At 42.3% G+C, this 12,548-nt stretch overlaps 2 protein-coding genes across 13 annotated transcripts in view; both read left to right on the top strand.

The window, feature by feature from the left end:
• Positions 1-5,353, top strand: part of ZMYM6 (zinc finger MYM-type containing 6) — a 35,712-nt gene extending 30,359 nt beyond the window's left edge. For 8 of the 11 annotated variants that reach the window (XM_037500048.2, XM_037500044.2, XM_037500045.2 and 5 more), the window contains 2 exons: positions 723-867; positions 3,122-5,067. In XM_037500048.2, the coding sequence (XP_037355945.1) occupies positions 723-867; positions 3,122-4,953 (1,977 nt within the window). In that variant the 3' untranslated portion in view covers positions 4,954-5,067. Of the gene's footprint in view, positions 1-722; positions 868-3,121 lie in introns of all 11 variants that reach the window. The other 3 variants (XM_037500051.2, XM_037500053.2, XM_037500052.2) reach the window with 2 other exon arrangements.
• Positions 5,354-6,631: 1,278 nt separating this feature from the next.
• TMEM35B (transmembrane protein 35B) lies at positions 6,632-11,635 on the top strand. Of its 2 annotated transcripts, XM_037498628.2 has the most exons (3): positions 6,632-6,772; positions 8,085-8,265; positions 9,693-11,635. In XM_037498628.2, exons 1-3 carry the CDS (start codon positions 6,644-6,646, stop codon positions 9,866-9,868), a joined length of 486 nt encoding a protein of 161 aa, XP_037354525.1. In that variant the 5' UTR covers positions 6,632-6,643; the 3' UTR covers positions 9,869-11,635. The 2 variants fall into 2 exon arrangements, with proteins under 2 accessions (XP_037354525.1, XP_037354526.1); XM_037498629.1 differs by lacking the exons at positions 8,085-8,265; positions 9,693-11,635 and adding an exon at positions 7,356-8,078.
• The last annotated feature ends 913 nt before the right edge of the window (positions 11,636-12,548 follow it).

The raw sequence follows: 12,548 nt of genomic DNA, 5'->3' as shown, positions 1-12,548 counted from the left end.
CACTACCCAGAATTAAACATATTTGTTTTACTTGTTTATTTCCTGTGTCTCCCTCTAGAATGTAAAACCTATAAGAGCAGGACTTTGTCCTGTATTTTGTTGTATCCCCAGGGTGTGGAACAGTGCCTAACTTGTAGTAAACATTCAAGAAATATTAATTGAATGACGAAAACATACTTTAAATACATTTTCCCACCCCTTGACATTGTTTTATGAAGTCCTTTGCAAAAAATTTTGGGATAGTCAAATTGGGAATCTTTTCTATTTTGTTTTTAACTCTAAAGAATACCTTTTCTAAAGCGTACTTTCAGGTCATTTGCAAGTACTTCAGTGATTAAAGCTTCATTTTTTTTCATGTAGAGGTCTTTAATCAATATTGAATGTCATTTTGCATAAGGACCTGAGGTTGGATTTATTTTTCTGAATAACCAGTTGTCCTAATCAGTAAGATGTTTTTATTCTGAATAACCAGTTGTCCTAATCAGTAAGATGTTTTTAGTGCTAACTATAGACAGTGTTTTTTAAGAGTCAGTCAGTGGAATTGATGCTGATTAGAAGAATTAGGAATTAGTGTATGCTTTTCAAAGTGACTTCTTTATGGCGACCACTATTTCAGAATCATTCCCTTGATATATGCCACTTTTAATTAATAGCAATCACATTCAGTGATAAGATACTAAAAAACAAATTCCCTCTGATTTCTGAATTTGCTTTTAACTTAGGGAAGTACACAGACAGATGCCATGAAACTTACATCTTCCCAGTCTTTCAGACTTTTAAAGAACAAAGCAGTATTGTGCAAGCCGGTCACACAGACCAAGGCTACCTCATGCAAACCACATACACAGCACAAGGAATGTCAGACAGGTATGTGTTCTGTGCTTTCCACATGTAGAAAGTTTGTTTTCTGATTTGCTTGTTGTCTATTTTATTTTAAGAAAGGAAATGAAAATCTTTGACAGTGTTTTAAATGTAAAAACATTAATTCTTGGATCATATACTTTTAACATCTGATTTAGTCCTTTTGTAATGGTTGTCATTTACACTAATAACTGCTAAATTGACTCCATGTGCATACAGTACATTATTTGTAGAGGGGATAAACATTTCCTGGTGTGCACTGCTGTTTTTCAGATATACAGACCAGCTATTATAATTACTAAGATACAAATTTAGTTAAAAGGGTTAGTGATTTAACCTTGGTTCTTTTTTTAGAAAACATTAAATTGATTTGTTTGTTACTGAAAGTATCACCTTACGTCTGAGGTATTGATGATCAGGAAGATTATTTGAATTCATACTTGAAAAGATTATAAACTGTTGTCCCAATCCATGTTAACTCTTTTTAAACTCAGTACTCTTATATTTGCAGTAACTTCACAACCTACTCTGTCCAAAGCACTTCTAAATTTTTGTTTTTAATGTTTTATGGAATATGCTATATTTAAAAGCTAGTCTATTAACAAGTGATCATCAGGGGGCCTTTCTTTTGGTAGGAGTTGAGAAGCCTATTTTCTTTCCTTAGTAGTTTTGATTGTTTTATGTTTCTGTTAAAATGATACACTCTTTGTGTACATGAATTTATATTACATGCCACATGCCCATGTGGAAGGTAGGAAAGGATCCATGGATATCAATATGTGTGGGTATGTGTGTACTTAACATTTTTTAAATTTCTAGATTAAATATTGTTTTCTTTATGCTGTTGTAAACTACTTTTTCATTTGACATTGCGTTGGTAACATCACTCCATGTCAATATAAATTTATTTATTTAAGATTTGTTTTTATTTATTTATGCATACAAGAACTGGGCTGTAGACCAGAGGCACGGGGGGTTGAGAGGATTCACCAGAGATAGAGTGGGGAGCAGAACAGGTGGATCTGCTGAAATAGATCCACTGCTGAGGGGAGCAGTGGGTGAGACAGGAGAGGTCTGCTGCACCATATGGGTTAGCTCCCTGGCTGGGGATTGAACTCATGTTCCAGTAGCTGGAGATAATGATATTGCTGAGACTTTAACCCCTGTACCACCAGGAAGGCCCTCAATATAAGTTTAAAAACACATTGAGATGCTTAACCAATGCATGGATTCCAGTGTATGTAACATAATCTCTCCCCCTAAAAATCAGCAATTAAATTGCTTATAGATTTTTAATACTTTAAACAATAAGTAGACCTTTGTTCATTTGTCCTTTTATGTCCTTTGGATAAATCCTTAATAGTGGAATTATTGATTCAAAAACTAGAGTTTTAAGGCTTTTGGTGTATATTGCCTTCCTGAAAAGTTATATCAATTTATGCTCCAATCAGCAGTTTCATTTCTCTCTACCTTCACTGACACTGGATATTAGATCTAATAATTAACCCTTATTTTTTTTTCCAACTTTAATTTTGAAAATTTCAAAATTCAGAAAGATTGAACATAGAGCACAATGAACATTAATATATCCTTCATCTAGATTCATTGAATGCCAACGTTTTGCAACATTTGTTTTCCCCTTTTTCCAAGAGTCTTAAAAGTAAAATAATTTTATTTTTTAATAAGATTTATTTATTTATGCATACAAGAACTGGGGTACAGGCCAGAGATGTGGGGGAGGGGGTGAGAAGATTCACCAGAGACAGAGTGGGGAACAGAATAGGCAGACTGACTGAAATACACTGCTGAGGGGAGCAGCGGGCAAGCCAGGAGAGGTCTGCTGTACCATTTTGGTTGCTCCCTGGCCAGCCGGGGATTGAACTTGTGCTGCAGTGGCTGCAAATAGCTTCATAGATTGCATCTTAACCCCTTGCATCACCAGAGAGGCCCTAAATAATTTTATTTTTAATTTATCATATTCTGCAGACATCAGCCTTAATTTCAATAATCTGTTGAATATATAGCATTACTAGTACATGTACCACAGCCTCCAGTTTCACTACATTAGTAACCAACCTTTGAGTGAAGGAGAAATTCAGTTTTTAATGGCATCATGGAAGTATTATGGTTTGTGTTTAAACTTTAGTATGAGGTTCTTTTGAGAAATGTAAGTAGTAATGTACATTTTAAATGTTTGAGGAAAAGCACAAAGAACATTATTTATTTTTGAAAATAACAATGATTCAAATATTTCATTCAGATTTACCCATGCCTAATGAGAAAAATGATGTGGAACTTGATTCTCCACCTGCAAAGAAAAAAAGAATGGGTTTTTTCCATACTTATGATGCGGAATACTTAAAAGTTGGTTTTATTATCTGCCCGGGATCAAAAGAAAGTTCACCAAAACCACAGTGTATCATTTGTGGAGAAATCTTACCCAGTGAAAACATGAAGCCAGCAAATCTCTCTCATCATTTGAAGACAAAACATTCAGAGTTAGAAAATAAACCAGTAGATTTTTTTGAACAAAAATTTCTTGAAATGGAATGTCAAAACAATTCTTTAAAAAAGTGTTTACTAGTTGAAAAGTCCCTTGTGAAAGCTTCTTATTTAATTGCTTTCCAAATTGCTGCCAGCAAGAAGCCATTCTCCATTGCTGAAGAGTTAATTAAACCCTATTTAGTAGAAATGTGTTCAGAAGTTTTGGGTTCAAGTGCTGGAGACAAAATGAAAACTATTCCTCTTTCTAATAATACAATTGGACACAGGATTGATGAACTGTCTGCAGATATTGAAGATCAGCTAATTGAAAAAGTCAGAGAGTCAAAGTGGTTTGCCCTTCAGATAGACGAGTCATCAGAAGTCTCAAATACCACCTTTCTTTTGTGCTATATTCGTTTCATTGATTATGATTGTAGTGATGTAAAAGAAGAATTACTATGTTGCATTGAAACACTTTCTCAAATAACTGGTTTTGAAATATTTGAACTAGTAAATAAATATATTACTAGTAAATCTTTGAATTGGAAACATTGTGTTGGTCTCTGTACAGATGGGGCTGCAAGCATGATTGGCAGATGTTCTAGTTTAAGGACAAAAATTCAAGAAGTTACCAGGAGTACAGTGGCATTTACACATTGTATTATTCACCGTGAACATTTAGCAGCAGAAAAGATGTCTCCATGCTTACATGAAATTCTTTTACAGTCTGCACAAATTTTAAGTTTTATAAAGAGCAATGCACTGAATTCACGTATGTTAACAATTTTGTGTGAAGAGATGGGATCTGAGCATGTGAATCTACCACTTCATGCTGAAATACGTTGGATGTTGAGAGGGAGTATTTTAACAAGATTATTTGAATTACGACATGAAATTGAAATTTTTTTAAATCAAAAGCGTTCAGATTTGGCCAAGTATTTTCTTGATGAGGAATGGATTGCAAAGCTGGCCTACTTATCAGATATTTTTTCACTTATAAATGAACTAAATTTAAGTCTCCAAGGAACTATGACGACTCTCTTCAGTTTGTACAATAAAATTGATGTATTTAAGAAAAAGTTAAAGATGTGGTTCAAGCGCACACAAGAGAATGATTATGACATGTTTCCTTCATTTTCTGAATTCTCAAACTCATCAGACTTAAATATGAGACACATTGCAAGCATTATTGTTGAGCACCTGGAAGGACTATCCCAAATGTTCAATGACTGCTATCCACCTGAAGAAGACTTGCGTTCAGGAAATTTATGGATAATTAATCCTTTTACAAACCACCAAAATAGTAATCTCACAGACTTTGAAGAAGAAAAACTAGCACAGTTATCTTCAGATTTAGAATTACAATCAGTATTTAAATCAATGTCTGTAACTCAGTTTTGGATAAATGCAAAGACAAGATACCCAGAACTCCATGAAAAGGCAATGAAATTGCTACTGCCCTTTTCAACTGTCTATTTATGTGATGCTACGTTTTCAGCTTTGACTGAGTCAAAACAAAGAAATCTGTTGGTTTCTGGTCCTGCCCTAAGACTTGCTGTCACATCTTTAATCCCAAGAATAGAAAAATTAGTAAAGGAGAAAGAATAGCAAAACATGCAAAATGCTTATTATCAAAGTCTATAATTTTGTGTTAAATTTTGTATGAGATGAGTATCCTAAAATATAATTTCCTAATGTGTATATGTGTTTTCAGTGATTAAATAAGTGTTTTAATAATATTTCATTTTGTTGAGGAATTTAATATTTATGCATTGCATATCATTTTAATAGTCCAGGGCTGAGAATTTTACCAACTGATCAAATAGTTTGTATTAGTGGCAGAAGATAATTAAAGGCCCTATTTATAATGTAATAGCATACCTGGATTTTGAAACAGTTTGGCCTCCAGTAGCACAGGGGAGTTTTTAATCTTAGCCAGCCAGCCACCACTCCAAGAGGTTGTGGGTAGGTTGAGAGAAAGCAAAGATTTCAGCAGCTTAGTGAACAAGAAATGGAAGCAGCACAAGTGTGAAACCTTGTTAGGGTCTCACTGACCCACTAGACCTGGATTTAGCATAATTTTTTCATAAAGGGTCAGTCAGGTAGTAGATATTGTATGTATTTACTTGATTTTTTTAAGATTTATTTATGCATATAAGAATGGGGGTGTAGACCAGAGGTGTGGGGGGTGGTCAAGAGACAGTGGGGAGCAGAATAGGCAGATCTACTGAATTGCACTACTGAGGGGAGCAGGAGGCAAGACGGGCCATTTGTTGCCCCATGTGGGTCAGCTCCCTGGCCAGCATCGAACTCCTGCCAGTGGCTGGTGATAGCTTGATGGTGCTGAGACTTAACCCCTGCGCCAACAGGGAGGCCCAGGTAGTAGATATTTTAGACTACAGGGCTAACTACGCAGTTCTGTGGTGTAGCAGTGAACTTTTAATTTATGAACACTGAAATATGAATTTTATAATTTTCATGTGACATGAAAGTTGCTTAAATTTTTTTTTAGTATTTAAAAAATCTGAGCAAACATTGTTAGGAGGGGGAGGGAGTTTAAAAAAGCCAGATAGCAGACCAAATTTGGTCCGTAATTTGCTCATCCCAGGTCTAAAAGGTTTTTCAGTAAAACGCTGTCTTCTGGTTGCAAATTTCTGAATTTTCAAACACCTTTCAGTTACTAATTTTTGCTGAGAGAAATTAAGAGGGAAAATATATTTCAACAAAGACGTAAAAGAACAACATATTTTGTAATTATTAGTTACTGGTTTATTACCAATAATAAGCCAGTACCGATTTGCAAACAACTTTTTGAGGTGTCCCATGTATGTGCCAGTCGTTGTGCTAGGCCCCTTATAGATCTAAGAGCTGATAAGGGCCGCATCCCCATTTGCAGGAGAGAAACTGAGGCGCGCTGAGGTGAGGCGACAGCTCAGGACACTGTGGCCTAGGCAGGAAGGAAGTGGGTCTTTTGATGGTAACAGCCCTTCCGGGCATAACATCCTGATACCCAAGTTTGGCTCCACGCCGCGTTGGCCGAGAGACAGACTTGCCCAGAATCCAGAGGGCACGTTTGGTCGGGAGCCAGCGCGCCTCAGCGGCCCGATCTGTGAAATGGGCTGGCGCGCCCAAACGCCCGGCCTCCGGCCACCAGAGCTGGGCGGGGCAAGGGGTGGCAACCCTCGGAAGGCTCGGGAAACTGGCGGGGCGCGGCCTCCCGCCGTCTGGAGGGAGAAAACGAGCCGGCGGCAGGGGGCGTGATTTCGGCGGGTCCGCCCTGGGGACCCGCCGCGCGTTCATGGCGCTCGCCGCGAACCGCGCGGCCATGGCGCTCGCCGCTCTGCGCGTCCTGCTGGGTGGCTTCTTCTCGCTCACGGGCTTGGCCAAGCTCTCGGGTCAGATCTCCGCTCCCGCGGCCGAGCAGATGGTGAGCGGCGCGGCGTGGGCGGCGGCGGGGGGTCAGGCCGCGCGGCGGCCGGTGCTAGGCCCTGAGCTTTACCCGAGGCCGGGCGCGCCCCCGCCCCCACCTACCCCTGCCGGTACCGGGCGCACCCGCCTGCCTTCTGGCGAGAAGTCTCTAGAGCAGGGGGAAGAACACCTGGACCTCGACTCACGTGTGCACCCCTTCTGCAGAGTTTCTCTAGAGCTTACGTAGTCGATAGGGAACCGGGACACCCTCCACCAGCAGAACGCTAGCGCCCCAGGCGCGGGAGAGGAAGATGAAATGGAGAGGGGGCAGCGCTTCATCGCCACCCCTGTCGGCTTTTGCTTGAGTTCTTGGGAGGTTGGTGAGGCAGGGGGTTATTAATCCTTGCTTGCCAGGGCAGGAGACTTGCCCTGAAGAGGAAATTATCTTCTAAAGTTTATGCAGCCAGTCAGGAAGTGGAACCCAAATTGGACACTTGCCCAAATCAGAATCCTGAGAGTCGGAGCCTGGGAAGGACGCCTAGAAGTTTCCCCTTAGTTCTTGTCCAATTACAGACACAGGAAGTTCATGTCTTGCCCACCAGCCCCTCAGCTTCTCAAATAAACCGGACTTGGAGATCCTGGGCAACCTCCCGCTCCCGGCTTGGATGCTCCCTTTCTTCCCGACTGAGGGTGGTGAATTGTTTCGGCAGGTGTATCCCCAGAGCCAGGCAAGTTGGAGCTTCTTCCTGGCAGTGCTTAGTAGGGGAGGTAGAACTGAGGTGGGTTGGAGTGAAGTTGTCATGTGGCCCTGGACAAATTTATTCCTGGCCAGGGCAACTCCCCTTGTATCTGCAGCCGTGGGATCTAGGACCCAGCATGGGCTGGAGTAGGATATAATGAGCAACAATCTGCCCTTCCCACCTTACTCCACCACCAGACATTCTCTTCATAGTAGCCGGAAAAGGAACTAGGCCACAGAGAAAGAGAACCTGTGAGGTTCCCAAGTCCTTGGCAATCATGAGAAGCCCCAAGCCCAGTGTCCTCATCCTGGAATTTGGGGTTGGTTTGTAATCTGGAGAGAGGTGTGGTAAGAAAATCAGTCCATCTGTGCACCACTGCCCAGCCCTTCTCCTTGAAGCATAAAGTCTGTTCTTATTCCAGAGCTCATGGAGGGCCTCCCCGCTCCAGGGTGACCTCAGGCCTAGACCTGACCTGACCTAGGGGGCTCCTTTATTGGAGAGTTGAGGATGTAGGTACATTATGCCCTGTGGAGAGCCTGGGCAATGGATCCTTGGTGAGTGTGACTGACAGGCATTCCCTGCCATCCCTAGAAAGCCCTGTTCACGCAGTTTGCTGAGGTGTTCCCCTTGAAGGTTTTCGGCTACCAGCCAGATCCCGTGAGCTACCAAGTGGCTGTGGGCTGGCTGGAACTGCTGGCTGGGTTGCTGCTGGTCCTGGGCCCACCGATTCTGCAAGACATCAGTAACATGCTTTTGACCCTCCTCATGATTGGTAAGGGGGTAACTGGGCTGGGAAAGTGGCAGCTTCTAGGGGAGGATGCTGGAAAGACCTGGCTCTTACCCACTTTCCTTTTTTTTCTGTAACTGGGAGTACTTTCTGCTCTGGTCTTTAGGTCTTTAGAACAGGTACTTTTTAAACCTAATATATTTTAACATTAATCTGTCAGTATACTTTTTACCTCATCAATTGTATTACCTGCATGGATTCCATGATTAAGATATATTGTAACTTAAAAGCCCCTACCCCTGTGTCCCCACCCCTACTCCTAGGATGGAAGAACAGCTGCTACTTACTTATGTGTCTGGCAGGTGGGAGCAGAAAGCAGGGAAACTGGGCCCCTGAACAGAAAGGCAGAAAATTTCCCTGGGGCAGACAGTCCCAGCGGGCCCCTTCATAACAGCTCTGCCCATAGGAACTGCTGATGTAGAAAAACAGCTGTTGCCTCAAAGGCCAGACAGCTTCAGGCTCTTCTGTATCCCCTGGCCGGTGTTGCCATGCTGCCACCACCACCATCCCTCCCCCAGTCTTCTAGCTCTAGTTTCATTCATTTTCATATCTTTCCCACATCACTACCAACCCCTAGGACTCCTCTTCAGTAGAATTAAGAAAGGAGAATCCTGGGCCTCCCTGGAGGGGTTAAGCACCGCACTATGGAGCAATCCACAGCCTCCGCAGCACGAGTTTGATCCCTGGCCGGCCAGGGAGCAACCCACATGGCACAGCAGACCTCTCCTGTCTCGCCCACTGCTCCCCTCAGCAGTGTATTTCTGTCAGTCTGCCTGTTCTGTTCCCCATTCTGTCTCTGGTGGGTCCTCTCACCCCCCTACCCTCGCATCTCTGGCCTGTACCCCAGCTCTTGTATGCATAAATAAATAAATCTTAAAAAAAAAAAAAGAATCCTGGAGAATTTGTTCTAAAATGCTTACCTCAGCCCCTATTTGGCTGGATTGTTCCTGTTTCTTGCCCTCTTAGAGGGGCTACATTAGTCCAAGTATTTTCCTTTTTTAAAGATTTATTTATTTATGCATAGAAGAGCCGGGGTGCAGGCCAGAGGTGTTGGGGGGTGAGAGGATTCATCAGAGACAGAACAGCCAGATCTACTGAAATACACTGCTGAGGGGAGCAGCTGGCGAGTCAGGAGAGGTCTGCTGTACCATGTGAGTAGCTCCCTGACTGGGAATCGAACTTGTGCTGCAGTGGCTGCGGATAGCTTTATAGTGACACTTAACCCCTTGCACCACCAGGGAGGCCCCCAAGTATCTTCTGATTCCTGCTTCTTGCTTCCACTCTCTGGGTGGCCAGGAACAAGAGTGTATGTAATTTACAGTGTTTGTGTACGGGGGAGGTGGTGTTTAATGGGAGGACTGGGCTGGAGAGTTGCTTCCAGGGAGCTTCAGGGATCTCACTTTCCATTCCAGGGGCTGTCTTCAATTTGGTACTTCTGAAAGTGTCGCTGAGCACCTACGTTCCTGCCATCATGTGCCTGGGGCTCCTGCTGCTGCTGGATATCGGCCAGATCTTTGTCCCAACAAAGAAGGTGGTCAGACCCAGTAGGAAGAGGACTTCAAGTGTTTTCAAGAAGTTGAGGGAGTAGAGTGTCTCTTGCCTCTGCTTGCCATGCTGCCATCACAGCAGGAGCACGCAGAACAAAGTCTCCTACTCCCTTGTTACTGATCTGTCCAAGCTTGAAATACGGCCAGTGCTGAAATAGACATCCTGGTCCTGGTTTCTCAGACATTTACTCTTTAACATACTAACATTCTTCACGTCATGTAAAAATAGGAAAGAAATGGAAAAGAAATTCAAGTTACCCCAAAATTTAATGACCCCAAAGAACTTGTGATTCCTTTGTATAACTCTACCTCTCTATTTTTTCTATACCTTAATACAGATTTTTTAAATGAAAATAAGATCATATATACTACTTTGTTTGCTGCTTTTTAAACACTAACATTCCATGTATATTTTACCTCATTGATGTTAATGACTACATAGTATTCCACTGTAAGGATGTGCTGTAATTATTTGCTCAAACTCTCACTGAGGAATATTTGGATTGCTCTCAATGTTTTACTGTTACTTCACAGTAGATCACCTTTGCATACTTATTTTTTTTTCTCTAGAAGTGAGAGTGCTAGTTCAAAGGAATGTACCTTTTAAAGGGCTTTTATTACATACTTAAAATTTATACATGGCGTATGGCAGGCTATAAATGCCTGCTGCCTGTATCCTGAGCCACATGAGGTATTCCCTCCCATTGCTTTCTGTCTCTGGCACTTCAGATTTGCAGAGCTAACAAGGATGAGATTTTAGTAGTCATTTTCTAGCACCTGAAACCGCCAACCTTGGGTGGTAAGGTGGGACACTCAGAGCAGTGCTCCTTGACACTTGCGTGGAGTACAGGGATACAACCAACTCCATGCTAAAGTAGGGCCAGAAGCCTGGGATGAATCCAGAAGTCCTAGGGTGTTGGAGGGTGTGTATGTGTGTGACAATTCTCAAGGGAAAGGTGACCATGTTAGGCTACCTAGTAAGGGATCACCAACCATCTTTCCCTCAGTGGGGGGGGGGGCATTTTTGGAAGTGATGTGCTTCCCTTAGGGAAAATAGGAAAAAGCTCACTGATTTATGTATCTACTCTAGCTTCCAACCTACAGACTGCTTTGAGGGTAGGAACAACACCTTCAGAGGTTCACAAGAGTGAAAGAAGCCTGTATTATGCTCCATTTCAACTTCACTACAGAATGGCAATTCTTGCTCTGACACTGACTAGCTGTGAGCCTCAGATTAGTTGACAAGTTAGATCTTCTTGTGTCTGAAAGCACAGTGATGTAATTTACCCATAGCAGGTGTGTGTACATATATGTATACTAATGTGTACACACTAGTATATATAGGACTAATTTATGTATAGTACATAAATATGTTGGCATGTGTGTACTACATAAGACAGAGTGTCAAACAATAAGGAAACTTCCTCCCACAAAGAAGGTCCAGAGATAACACCCAGTTTCAATGGGTAATTTGGCTGCTTAACAACGACATCAGACACCGTCAACTTTCTGCTCTGTTGCTTTCAATTTATTGGCTGCTACCCTCAGGGTTGCAAAATAGTTGCATCAGTTCCAGACGGCACATTTTGCACAATCCAAAGGTGAAAAGAGTGAAGAAAGCTCTCTTAGAAGACCCCTATTTCCCCTCACATCCCACTGGCAAGAATTGTGTCATTCCCATTCCTAAGCCTGCTATTGGCAAGGGGAGTGGAATTCCGTCATGGAATTAGACTAGCTAAAAATTACCCACACTAAAATCAACAAGCAACTATAAACCAGAGACACACTGCCAGAGGGGTGGGGGGGGAAGGAAGGACTAGAGTCAAAATAAGGGGGGAGGTACCATTGTATGGGGAATATAACCAAAACGAAAATGCATACATTGTGCAAAGATGAAAAAAGATGTAAGAATTATATAAAATAAAATATATTAAATAAACAAAATTACCCACACTGGTTGTCAAGGAAGAAGGGAAGAGGTAGATAATGGTTTCTGCCACTTATTACTTATTTACAAAATATAGAAAATGATAAATACATCATAGAGTTTTTGGAAGGTTTAGTGAGGATTTAGTGAGTTGAGGTGCTTGCAGTAGTGGCTAGCATGTGAGTGAGCTCTGTTACTAAATGCCATTTTGTTCTATAGATAAATGGATTCAGAAGGAGCCTACATGTCAGACCTGAGACTAAAATTAAGACCTGATTGAGTCCAGAACCCATATTTTCCACTGCACCTGCTGCCAAAGATGAACTCGGGCAGGCCTGACACACCCACTTTCTTCACCTTGATGGTGAACAGGATGATTGGTCCAGTGTGATTAAATCAGCTGCATTTCTCAGAATGGCTGCTCTGCATGAAAATTCTGAAGCCCATGAAAAAGGGAGGATCTTAGCCTCTTACTGTCCCCATCCCTTCCAGGATGCCACAGCCAGCCTGTCTCCAGCCAGGACTTTGAGTAAAACCTCACAGCTGGCATTAGCTTGAGCACTCTTGTTTACCAAAGCTTGGCCTATAGGCTGATTAGCACTAAGGGCCCCCAAGTTTGACTGTAGGGCCTGCCTAGCAGCTGCAGGAAGATAGGGTGCTGGAGGAGTGGGCTGGCCAGCTGGTATGGAGGAGCGGTTGGGATTGACAGCAGCAGGAGTATTCTGAGCTCCAGCAGTGCCTCCTCAGTCCAAGGAGAAGCCAGGCCTTAGGAAAAGTGCCTCCCCCCAACACCC

This window comes from Talpa occidentalis, unplaced genomic scaffold, assembly GCF_014898055.3.
Source record: "Talpa occidentalis isolate TD23 unplaced genomic scaffold, MPIMG_talOcc4v2.1 talOcc4.9, whole genome shotgun sequence".
Lineage (NCBI taxonomy): Eukaryota > Metazoa > Chordata > Mammalia > Eulipotyphla > Talpidae > Talpa > Talpa occidentalis.
The sequence above is the reverse complement of the archived record's forward strand: the minus strand, read 5'-3'. Positions and strand labels throughout refer to the sequence as shown.